Source organism: Pagrus major, chromosome 14 (genome assembly GCF_040436345.1).
Source record: "Pagrus major chromosome 14, Pma_NU_1.0".
In the NCBI taxonomy this organism is placed as follows: domain Eukaryota; kingdom Metazoa; phylum Chordata; class Actinopteri; order Spariformes; family Sparidae; genus Pagrus; species Pagrus major.
Window position 1 is genome coordinate 8,964,367 of NC_133228.1, and position 12,916 is coordinate 8,977,282.

Here is a 12,916-nt window from a genome sequence, read left to right on the forward strand (position 1 = left end):
TATATATATATATACATACAGTATATGCTATACATATATACATACAAGTACATGAGAGAAGGTACTGTTTTGACCGCACACACTAGGTATTAATTATCAAGAAAGTTACAATGTTCCCACGGTTAAAAAGCTGAGTAGATGCATTGAACAAATCAATGATTGGCTGTGTCAGAGTTTTCTTCAGTTGAACAAAGATAAGACTGAAATAATTGTTTTTGGAGCCAAGGAAGAATGACTAACAGTTTCTGCTCAGCTCCAGTCTGTAATGTTGAAAACTACAAACCAAGCCAGAAACCTCAGTGTAATTATGGACCCAGACCTGAATTTCAGCAGCCACACTAAGACAATTACAAAGTCAGCCTACTGTCACCTTGAGAATAGATCCAGGATAAAAGGACTTATGTCTCGGCAGGATTTGCATTTATCTTCAGCAGACTCTACTACTATAACGGTGTCTTTACAGGACTCTCTAAAAAATCCATCAGACAGCTGCAGCTGATTCAGAACGCTGCTGCTCGAGTCCTAACAAGAACCAAAAAAGTAGATCACATCACTTCAGTTCTCAGATCTTTACACTGGCTTCCTGTCTGTCAAAGAATAGATTTCAAAATCCTGTTGTTGGTTTATAAAGCACTGAATGGTTTCAGGCCAAAATACATTTCTGCTCTGCTGCTACGTTATGAACCATTCAGACCTCTGAGGTCGTCACGTACAGGTCTGCTTTCAGTCCCTAGAGTCAAAACTAAACATGAAGACCGTTTTCGGGAACACAAATAAGTACATTGGTGTTACGATTTATTTCAGAAACGATCAGCACAGTGGGTTCTGTGAGACTCTGCTGAGAAGGTGATTGGCTGCAACCTTCCATCCCTCCAGGACCTGCACAGCTCCAGGGCTCTGAGGCGTGCAGGTAGGATTGTGGCCGACCCCTCCCATCCCGGTCACAGTCTTTTTGACACTCTTCCCTCTGGCAGGAGGCTGCGGTCCATCAGGACCAAAACCTCCCGCCACATGAACAGTTTCTTCCCCTTTGCAGTTGGGATCCTTAACAAGTCCCGGGACTCCTTCTTGGCAATAAATCTGTTTCTGATTCTGATTCTAAAATTCTCTAGTTTGGAGCCAGACATTGCTTCACCTGTCCATGTCTCAGAAAAAGCAGCACAATTCTTCCCATTAAAGATGGCAACAGATAGAATGACAAGTGAGTAGCTATTCTACTTTGTAAGACCATCATCTAGTTATGCTGTAATTTGTAATTTACTGTTGAAGTAGGCCAATTGTTTTCAGGGATGTTGGGAAGGCAAGTGGTCCATGAAGTTTTTTTATTGGCTAGGTTCACCTTGGTCTGAAAAATATTGAGAAACACTGGTTCAGATCAACCTGACCTGCATGCCTTTGAGACTGTGGGACATGCACACTCCACAAAAAAAAAAAGCCTCAGTTGGAAGGTGAACTTCAACCTGTGATATTTTACCTTGTAACAAATTATAGGGTATGTCATTTAAGGTTATGTCATTTTGTCTGTAATTCAACTCTTTCATTAACACTGACTTGTATTAACCATAAAAAAGAAATTAATTTTATCCAAAATGTATATTTCATGCTTTCTTGTTTTTCATGTTGGAATGTTCCTTTTTGTTAAGTCCAGCTCAACATCACAGAAACCTGGATTAGTGCTGTCAAACCTCTCTCTGTCCCTTGTCAGGTCAAGCTTTCCTGTCTGCCTCATGACCTGTAAAGGGAGGAGCAAAAAGTAGAATGTCAACAGCTGTTACAATTCCATAGCATTTGATGTTGTTTCATTGCTGCAGCACTTACTGTGTCTTTGAAAAACTTGACAAGATGATAAAGAGTTGTGTCTTCTTTTGTTAATGTAAGCCTTGATTCCACCTTTACCTTCCAGCCACCTGAAATATTCATGAAGAACACAAAAGAGCACATCAACAACATTGAAGCTCAATACAAAACAGTAGGACAGTTAGATTTTATTTACATAACTATGGTACATTTTTAAGACAAATATATATATGTAATTTACCTGTAAACAGGCTGACTAATAACCCCACACTGATAGTTATTATGGTTCCAACAGGACTGAAGTAAAGGTAGGACAGTGAGTACAAGTTATCTGCCAGCAGAGGCCTGGAGGTGGGAGAAAATAGTAGAAAATAGTGCACAAGGGGTGAAATTTTGCACAGACAAAACTCTGACATCAACATATTTAAATGTCTCCTTATGAATGTTCTGTATAACTGGCCCCTCTGATTTAGATAAAGAAGACAGGTTTATTCAGGGTTAGGTAGTAAAATTATATTTTTAATAGTAGGGCATTTAGTAAATATGAGCTGTGTAAGGAAGAAGGGTCCAAGAAAAAGTCTCTATCTTATTTTTGTAATGTCTTGCTACATTGATGCAGCTTTTTTGTGTTTTTATCCTAACATGCAACATCTCACTGACTTGATATTGCATAGGTAGGCATTACCCTTAGTCGAACTGAGGATACTAAACAAGCTAAATAATATTAAACCAATAGTAAATCACAACCAGTTGCACACTTACTTGCCATCAATTCTGTGAACTGCGGCTGTGGTGATGAAGGTTGGCTGTGTTGGCAGAACAGTGGAGGTCCAGTTGAGGCTGTCTGTAGTTGTGAAGTTACAGCCTTCAGTGGTCAGTGAAAGAGGTCGGGTCATTGCAGGAGTGGGAGGGTATATCTGAGCTCCGATGCCCAGCCACAGAGATACAACCAGCCCTGACACAATGCCTGATAACACTCCCTAGAAGACATTCTGAAATTGTTAAAGTGTCTTTTTTTCAGAGGAGCACATATAAATGGTATATAGACGTTTTTAATGGGTCGTAATTGAGAAACTGTATGATTTGAGGAGTTGTGCTGCTATCTATGTAAAAAAACAAAAAAAACATATTTCATACCAGACTAGGTAAACAACATTTAGCATTTAAAATTTTTTAAAGGATAAATAATTTGGGCTGCAAATCTTTATCAGGAGTGAAATCTATTTACATGCTGGACTTACGTCCTTTTCAGTGTTAGCATGGGTTACTGGAATCACAATAACAACAAAAAAAACTGGACTTGCACAGGCTTACTTTGGAGTTGGCAAATGGACAGAGGATACCCAATGTAAACAGGCCAAGTAAAGGACCTCCAATGATGCCAAATATACTGATCGCTGCCTGTATACAGAAGCACATATCACTTGAATTGCAGGGTTAATTCCTATATAAATCATGGACCTAAAGCATACAAAACTAAGTATAGTTAACAATTATACACAGCCTTTTTTCTTTTTGTTTCACCCATCGAACTTGTGTACTAATAGATCCACTCTACCTGCAAGATCCCTCCCATGAGCGAAGCCAGTCCAGCCATCCCAACACATAAAACCCCATATACGAGACCTGCAAATAACATTGGGGAAGAATTTGAGAATGACAGTTGAGACTGTCACAGCCATGCCACCAGTTACTTCCCTTGTGTTTCCCTCTTCCCCTATGTCTTCTGTGTACTCCTGTCCGTCTGTGCTTCTGTGTTTTGGGTGTGGCTTCTTTCTGGCACTACTCAGCTCCCTCCTGACTACAGCTCATTGGCCACACCTGCCCAGCCTGCACATCTTCCTTCTGTTAACACATCAACTCAACAGTATATCTTCTCCAGTTCTCCATCCTCTCATCACTGTATCATTGTTTCAGTCGCTGTTGTAGTTGATGCATCTCTACTGTTCCTAGTTTATAGTTTGCCATTAGCTCTTTTCCTTGTGCTCCAGGATCTTGTCTGGCTGTCTGCTTGTTTGCCACCTCACCAACTTACTGCCTATCTGCCAACTCCAGCCTGCTCACATCATAGAGAGGCAAAGTCTCACCACTTCACCACCACAGTAGTCAAATGGTAGAGACAAATACTTTTTTGATCCCGTTTGAATCGTGCCATGAAATACACATATGATATTTGTCAATTTAAAAGATAATTTTAGTTTTATGTAAAACCGCTCAGTGAACTACATTGTTTCACTCAACATACGTCACAAACACCAACTTGACTGTCACCATATGTGTAAGTCATGGCACAATTCAAACGGATAAAAAGTCATGTCATGCCACTCACTTCCATACATATTTTTTCTAAATTAAAAGGTCCAATTGTGGCCCAACGGAAGAGGTGAGACTATGCTGCTCTAAACCACCACATTCATCCACCCTGCCCAACTGGTCCTCCTATTACTCATTGCCCTCCTGACCTCTGCCTCAGCCAGCTATCTCCCCTCCAATTTCACCTTTGTTTCCCCACTATCATTTAAATAAATCCTCTTTATTTAAAATCCTTAAAATCTGTGACTGCATTTGAACTCTCACTGCAAAACTGTTACACTAATTCTAAAGGGGGATTAGGGTTCAACAAACAACTCGTTTAGCTGAAATACTGTGAGCACAAACTCACTCAGTCCTTTTGAGGTCCAGGACAGATGTTTCTCAGACATGTTTGTGTACGGTTTGATCAGGTCCTCTACTGTCACTGCTGCCAGTGCATTGATGCTGGAAGACACTGTGCTGGGGTTGAAATGACAAAATCATGCACAATTTAGACAAAGAAGGACCATCATACAAATACCTTTTTTCCTGTCAATCACACATTGAAGTAATGAACATAAAACAATATTACAGAAAATAAACATATAACAGACCTAATATAAACTATAGATATATACATGATACATACAATCTGCTACAAACTAGAAAACAATACACATTAAATTATTAACATTCTTTCATGTGTGAATTGGATCTGTTGAGTGAAATAACGATGATTTATTAACCTTAGAGATCCACTATATGCAGCTGCAACAAACAGTCCTGGAAGGCCAGGATAGTCTCTCAAGATGTCCATCACCAAATATGGCATCAACTACCAAAGAAGGGTGACATTGGATTAATATATATGATCAGGAGGGTTGCTGTCGCACAATACATACATACATACATACATACGTACATACATAAATTCATATTTACACTTAGAAACCATCTATACATGCATATATGCAAACCTGGCTTAGGTGTTAAAGAGGAGTCAGTGGTTTGATGCTGACTGGTGACAGAAAATGGTTTTCCAGTCAAGCTTTCAGTTGGACCATCTTGGTATCTCACAAACATGCACACAAAAAGGCTGACAATATTTATATTTTTAACCCCAGCACAATCTAATTTTTTTCACGTGTACACCTGTATCTGTGTTTTGTCAAGACATTGATGTCCAAAACTCTGAGCCATGCCATGCCATGCCTTTCTGCATTGTACCTGATCAGGAGCAGAAACTAGTCCAGCAGTCCATGGGTCACAGTCCTTATAGACTGAGAAGAGGCACATTCCTGCAAACACTGAGCACAGCAAGATGGACAAGAGGCCCAACAGGTTGATGTACAGAGATCTGGAAAACAGAAGAAACGTACAGAGTTGTAAAGCACATGGATGAAAACATCGAAAACATTGTAAAATTGTTAAAAGTGACATGGATTAGAAACACACATGAATGAATGCATGTATGCATATCTCAAGAAATAAAACTGCCAAAATCGTATATTTAACTTAAATATGCATGTTCACCAGTATGGTGCTAAATCTAGTACTTCCAAGATAAATGTGCACATTCCCAGCTAAGACACAGTACAGCCATACTAAGGTGACTGGGAGCAAGTATTTCTCTTTGTCTATTGCAGTACACTAATTTCTGAATTTCTTAATCAAATGAGACAATATTGTCAAGATTTGTATCACATAGTGTCTCAGGACTCACAGTCTGGCATGAGTGATGGTCTTGCAGGAGATGTATCTCTGAACCTGGGCCTGGTTGATCCCATAGATACTGACCCAGACAAAAGTCCCTCCGATCGATATGGTCCAAAATGTGTGTCTCCTCAGTGGGTTTGTGTCAAAGCTAGTGAAACAGAAAAACAGGGTCGTTTTTGAATTTCAGTAAAAACCTGAAAGTAAAAGTTTTTTAAGTGCTGCCAGAAATGATTCAATAGTGCCTAGTTCAGGGGCTTGTTCCTTCGACAAACACTATTCTCAAAGAACCTGAAGGCAAGGCCGAGAGGCTTACAAAGACCAAAATTAATTGTGCATTTAGGGGCCCTTGTCAGCTTGTACCATAATATTTTGGCTGTATTAAACTTGGATTCAGATTTTGAGCACGATTGAGAGGGTCACACAGAAAATGGTCTGAATGTTTCAGCTTCATAAACACAGAAGATTCTTTCTGATAGTTGGAAGAATAGTACTTTACCCCTAGAAAATATTGTGTACTATTATGATTTATCAACATGTTCCAGATCTGGTCTCATGCGGGCCCATTACATGCCTGTTGTAGCAGCTCTGTAAAAATTATTAGTACACAAATGTGCTGCACCTGTACCTCGGACACATACTTACTCCCAAAAGTTGAGTCTCCCTCCCTCTTGTGAATCTGAAATGATGGGGAAGACTCCATCTTTTAAGACCACAGACCTAATGATGACGGACAGGAATCCTGCGAGCATGACACCAAGCTGGAGGGGAAATCGTTTTTATAATTTTAGGTTGCTTACCAAATCTCTCCTGTTTATCCTCTTATAGTCATGGTTCCTATTGACCATTTTGATGCATTTTAACTACTATACTTAGATAACATTTAAGAATAATTCATTATTCCAAAACATGAGCCAAAATGTTAGTGTTTTTATTGAAATGTGGTTAATATGTAATGACGTTTCCATTTTTTTGTATTGCAGGTTGTTGCTGCGGTGGCCTACACACTGATGACCAGTATTGTCACTGGCAACCACAAAAAGGTGACACATGCACAGTATTTCCTGACTTGACCAGTCAGTTCAACTTTAAATTCCCTCACAAATCAAGCAAACTAGTGAAAGTTGTACCAACCTGAAACACATCTGTCCACACTACCGCCTTCAAACCACCCTGTAACAACGTAGACCACAAACAAACATTGTTTTTACTGCACGATAAAATCCAGTAATTCAAAGAATACAAATAATGGGGAAAACACTCAGTGAAGTCAATAGTTAACAAATGATTATATTTCAAGAACCCAGTTTATTACATTTTAAAGAACCCTGTGAAGGACACTGTGTTACGTACCATTGTGCAGTAAAAGGTACAGACCACGCCTGTGGAAATAACTGCACCCCACAGATCCATACCAGTTACTGCAGAGAGAGGGAGGGTTTCAGATATACTCCACTGAGCACAAGCAAGCAGCTTTAAGTGCCTCCTTGCAGGATTGTTTCATGAATCTAACTAGTATGTACTGACAATACCTTGGTTTAAAGCTAGAGCTGGGGCATAAATGACGATTCCAGTGTAGAGGATCTGTGACAGACAGAGAGAAACACAGACATAAATGACCCTCAGGTGTCGGGTTTGCTCTTTTGCCCTCAGAGGTCAAAGCCCTGTCATTATGTGTTGACCTGCTTCTTACTCACTGTCTGAACAATGAAGAGCCCAGTTCCCAGCAGACGTGTTGTTCTGTTGAACCGCAGCTCCAGATACTTGTTAGAGACATGACACATTGACATGACGTGACATTATCACAAATTGGCCTCACTTAACACAAAGGCAATCACTCATTTACCCCCTCCCTCACTTTGGATCTTTAAGGAATAGTGCTTGAAAAAAAGCAATATACAATTATCCAAAGAAGGCTGGTATACTATATGTAACATATAGCATCAACTGGACGAGTGGAAAGAATTTTGGAAGAATTTTGTTGTTGGAAACAGTCAGATTTTTCATTACTCCCAAGACTAAGAGTACATTCTCTTATACTCAACAGACCCCTGAGGAAAAGCTGATATTGAGTCATGAAATACCAAAGACATTTGAGGTGTTGTATTTTGGTAACTTGACAAGGGATAATGTTCAGTATGAAGACCGATGTCCAGTCAAAGTTCTGATAGCAGCGACCAAGAAGGGAATTACCAGGAGATGGAGCAAGGAGGACCCTTCTACTCTGAAACACTAATTCAACACTGTTAAGAGATATTTGAAATGGAAAGACTCGCACACGTATTGAGAATACACACAGTCTGAATTTAGCTAGAAATGGGGCAAATGGACTGTTTATAAGACCCTTTACAGAGACACCCTTACAGCTCCTGAATAAAGACAGAGACATCCTGTGTTGTATTGATGTGTTATGTATCTCTCCGGCACGACTTATGTTTGTTCTGTGGTTACAGAATGATAACAAAAAAAGGGGCAGAGCTTGATCCCACATTTATTACCCTCTATCCACCACTGTTCATATCTACTCCTGAACACTTGTAAATCACCTTAACTTGCTGCCCAGAAATTGCAATGTGTTACAGAATCTAAAAAATGGACGAGTAATCAGAGCTACAACACTTTGTCCTGTGCAACAAAACCACTTAATGAAAAGCAATTGACTGACACAATAGAGAAAGCAACATAGGAAACTTAAAGACTCCACAATTTAAGAGTAGATGCCATTATCTCAATATCACACAACCACTGCAGTGCTCTAACCCCCCTGAACTCCACAGTATTTTTAATAGTGCATGCAGTAGGTGTTCTGCTTTATCTTGACCCACGCTCTACCTTGGAGCCCATGCCTGAGGTTAAGACTATACACCTACCTGCAGCACATTACAGCCACTTTTGCTGATGTATACCACCAACAACAAAAATTAATTTCAGATTTACAACAGCTCTAACCAACCTTCCCAAACATTTCCCCTTGTCTCTACTTTACAGGTAAACTAAACATTTTACATATTTCATGGCTCTGAAAATAGAAAAGAATATGAAAGAACAGAATCTAATCTAAAAACCAAACAAAACACTCACCTCATACGTGCTGGTGATAGACAGCCTGTAAAAGACTGGGAGAAAGACCTCAGATGTGACCACCATCGTCATTACGTAGGAAATACCATAAAATCCAATAATGGCTCCGTAACGGTAGACCTACAGATGGATAATATGAATTAGTATTTTATGATTTGGGCATTTTTATTTTGCTCTATGTACAATTTACAAATGTTTCTGTAAATGTATTAAAACATTTAGAAATGTATCCCTTAGTTCCCCTTATAACTGCATTGGTGGGATGAATAACTCATAAGTTTAAGTTTTAAGATTATCTATCCATCATTATGTCTTAGATTCACTTGAAATCAGAATCAGGTAAACTGTACAGGGAAAGTGATGCATCTCGACCTACTAAAAAGTGTTCTTGCATTAAAAATGAATTCTGCAGACTAAAATAGACACAAATAACTTTTAAAGTGAGATGGTTTTTTGAATTTGTCCCTAGGGAATGTGCAATGGCCTTACTTCGGCTGGGTTGGACAGCACCGTGATGGCTGACATGAAGCTGGCGGTCAAGGACAGGGAGACAGGCAGGGCCGTCAGTCTTCGCCCCCCCATCAGGAAGTCTCCCGAGCTTCGCTGGTCCCTGTCTGCCCAGGCAAAGTAGACCCCGACTGCAGCGGACACCACGAGCATAAGAGCGAACACCACATAGTCTGCTACCACAAAGGAGCCAGGCACCAGAGAGTCCTCTGACATTTTGGTGAATGTCAAACCACAGCTAGATTTAAAACTTTTCAGAAAATTATACAAAGTGTCCCTTGTGTTTTGCACTCATAGAGGAAAAACAGATGAATGAGCACAAGTCCTGATACATTACCTACTCACTCAAAACTGAGCTGAGAGCAGGACCACAGACCGAAACCTTTTATATGTGTGTGTGTGAGTGTGTGCGTGTGAGTGTGTGCGTGCGTGCGTGTGTGAGAGAGAGAGAGAGCATTCCAGACAGGTACAAGTGAAGTCAACAGGCGAGGAGAGAGAATTGTTCAGCTGACCACAAGATAAAAGCTATCATCAGTACAGACTCCACACCTTTACACACCTTTACACACACACACACACACTAAATCCTAATACTGACTCTATCAATTTATTGACTTATTTCATTAAAGGAAGAATTAATTTCTGCAAGGAATACTAGAGACACTGAATATGTTCCATATGTTTTGTCCTTAAGTTTCCATATTATTTAAAATGACTTTTCAACATGTCTGAATGAATCGTATTATATGATAAAACATGTTGTCTATCTAATTGTTTAATCAAAGCATCTACATGGAAATGACATGTTTTTGTAGTATCCAGTTTGTAAAGTTATAAAGATCTTGATCTGACTTCTTGTTTTCATCTTGTCTTTAACACTATTTCTGTATTAAATGCAGCGGCCTTAACCAAGGCACTGGCTAAGATCTGTTGCCCACTGCTCAGGATGGGTTAAATGCAGAGTATCAGTTTCACTATGTTGTACATTGTATGATATGTGATCCGCCATAAAAAATAGTTTTAATTTTAGGAATCTGACCTGGTAAGAGGCATTAAGAATAACCATTTAGAAAAAAAGCCAATATTCCCACCATAAAAGTTCCTTACAGTAAATTTAAGATGTTGAAATTGTTTGTCCATGGCCTACACAGACTCCCATGTAAATTTCCTCCATATTTGTGATATCACCTCCCACTCTGTAACCGCAGTTTAAATATTTTTACGAAGCCTCTAAGGAGTCCCTATCTTTCAAGTGTACAGTATCAGTATCTCTATTCACACTTTTCATATTTACTTTTACACTTACGAAAATCTATTCCACTAAAGTGATTGTAGACAATATGAAAGATAAAAGTATCAAAATAAATAAATGAAAGAACAGCAGGAACAAGAAAGATCCTCACATTCCTGCACATGTTTCTTCAAAGTTACTATTTGTTTTGTTTTTTTAGTGTTACTCTTCCTGTGCAGGGCAATTCTCCCTATAATGTTTTTGAACTGTTGTGCACAATACTCCCTGTACTGCAGTGTTATTCGCAATGTGTGCCTTCTGTACTGATAAGGAACAGACCTCTGAAATTTATACATTTTAGCAAAGCAGGCAGAGAAGGGAGGCAGCACTTAGGTAAACTGAGGTTATATTATCATTTAGTGAATGGAGAAATAGGTTTGAGAGGTGTTGAGACTGGACTTTTTGGATTTAGAAACTATTCTGTGGCAAGTGGCTGCAGTCTATCAGAACGCTGTCATATTACTTGCCCTTTCTACAGATGTAGGTATTTTAGCTCTTGTGTGGCATTCAATTCTAAACCAATTAATCGTTTTTTGCTGGGTCAAGTTGATCTTGGACACACAGTACTTTGCTTTTTGGAAGAAAGAAACTGATGATTAAATACTTCACATACTTTTTCTTACTAGTCAACATAATAGATAATGATGAATGAATTTGATTGATTGATTTTTTTAATCTACATTCTCTGACACATAGATGACAAGTTTTTTTTCACTATTCCTTAGGTATATGCTGTCACTTTTTATGAGGTGTTACTAGTGCCTTTACTAACTGGGTGTCTCTTCTGGAGCTTTTCAAGGTGGCATCCATAGACTGTATAAATAGAGGACATAGCCTCTGAAATGTGAAGCCAATGCGCAAGTACTTTAAGCCTGCATTCTTTCAAAAGACCATCAGGTGGCGACTCCACTGGTTGCAAAAAGAAGTCCAAGTGTATGAGAAACTAACCCTACTTCTCGCTTGAAATATAACCACAGTAAACAGTTCCTAATGAGCTAATGGTCTCAATCAGTACTTTCAAACCATTTTCAATACAACATAATGTTCATTTAGTAAATTATGGTCCCATTTAGACTAAAATAGACGATGAAGCAGGGTATTCTTTAAGACATGGCTACCCTATGATTGACAAGTCACAACAACGGATAAACTAAAACAAGGATATAGCCTATTAGCTATGAAAATGTATTCATTACTCAAACTGGTCTTTATCATGAATCATCATGATCCTACCCACCACCTCCATGACACCAACAGAGACAGCAGACATCTATCTATGTTGATATTTAATACTATGATAATTAAGTAAAAGACAATGAACTTACCTTGAGCAGGGTAAGATTTGAGTATCTGAAATTCAGCCTGATGTGTTAATGGTTTTGATTTATCATATTGTAGATGTGTAACAAACATCCCTCATTCAAAACCATATAGATATTCCCATGATACTGTGACAGCAAACCAACGTGCACAATATCTCAATATTAATTCAATTAGTTACACCTTTTCTTTTCTAAGAGTGACAAAATATCATCAGTGAAAAGGGCCTATAGAGCGTTCGTGGCAGACAGTTTGACCTGTTAGCAGGTGTAGTAATATGAAGGCAAAATACAAGGTCCTGAGGTGACTAAATGTAAGACAGCCATCTTTACTTAATGTTGTTGTTACACCTGTTTTCTGCTCTGGCATGTCAAAATGTCTGCTGTGGAAACCATTAGCCTAAAGTTACTTACTGCATTGTGGGTTCATGTGTGCTGCCAAAGGCTGGTAGATGTACCACAAGGTATGAAATGTTAGCAAAATAATTTTACTTTTAGCCTTGTTTTATTTACGAGTTTTTTAACATTCACTAGCTTAGTCTGTTCCAAAAAGCTATTAACTGGCAGTCATTACTAATGTTAGCTAACTTTAATCGTGTCTTTATTACATTGTCATGGCTAAAACCTATGTAGGTTGGCTAGTTACATACTAGGCAAAAAGAAGCCTTTTTCGTTGTCTATATTATTTTTTACCTAATTTAAACTTGGCGCAGTCCGTTTCTCCGCTCAGCTCTTTGCATGGACCGCGGTTGTTTAAACTTTAGCTTTAACGAAGTTGGAAGTAGAAAGGCGCGAACCTCAAACGAAGGCGGAAGTGAAGGCAGGATTTCTCTCTCGCCTCTGCGCTTCCCTCGCACACCACGCGGAGTCAAAATTTCCCAGAATGCTTTGAGCAACATGGCTGCGCCCTGGTGTC

The 12,916-nt window shown here is 39.1% G+C and overlaps 1 protein-coding gene across 1 annotated transcript; it reads right to left on the minus strand.

Annotated features, from left to right (window-relative positions):
* Window positions 1–1,615: 1,615 nt before the first annotated feature.
* LOC141008694 (sodium-coupled monocarboxylate transporter 1-like) lies at window positions 1,616–9,606 on the minus strand. The gene is made up of 17 exons (XM_073481144.1): window positions 9,373–9,606; window positions 8,884–9,003; window positions 7,500–7,565; window positions 7,335–7,386; window positions 7,156–7,223; window positions 6,937–6,975; window positions 6,448–6,563; window positions 5,813–5,953; window positions 5,317–5,446; window positions 4,836–4,924; window positions 4,460–4,569; window positions 3,356–3,423; window positions 3,112–3,198; window positions 2,560–2,777; window positions 2,039–2,142; window positions 1,819–1,907; window positions 1,616–1,732 (listed from the first exon to the last, which is right to left on the minus strand). Exons 1-17 carry the CDS (start codon window positions 9,604–9,606, stop codon window positions 1,616–1,618), a joined length of 1,848 nt encoding a protein of 615 aa, XP_073337245.1.
* Between the last annotated feature and the right edge of the window lie 3,310 nt (window positions 9,607–12,916).

Bases quoted from the DNA above. Each gene is read 5' to 3' on its own strand.
- LOC141008694 (XM_073481144.1), bottom strand. From the start codon at position 9,606: ATGTCAGAGGACTCTCTGGTGCCTGGCTCCTTTGTGGTAGCAGACTAT. The intron at 7,387-7,499 runs GTGAGTAAGAAG...TGTCTGTCACAG, and splicing joins GGCTCTTCATTGTTCAGACA to ATCCTCTACACTGGAATCGT. The intron at 4,925-5,316 runs GTACAATGCAGA...CTTCTTTGGTAG, and splicing joins TAGTTTCTGCTCCTGATCAG to TTGATGCCATATTTGGTGAT.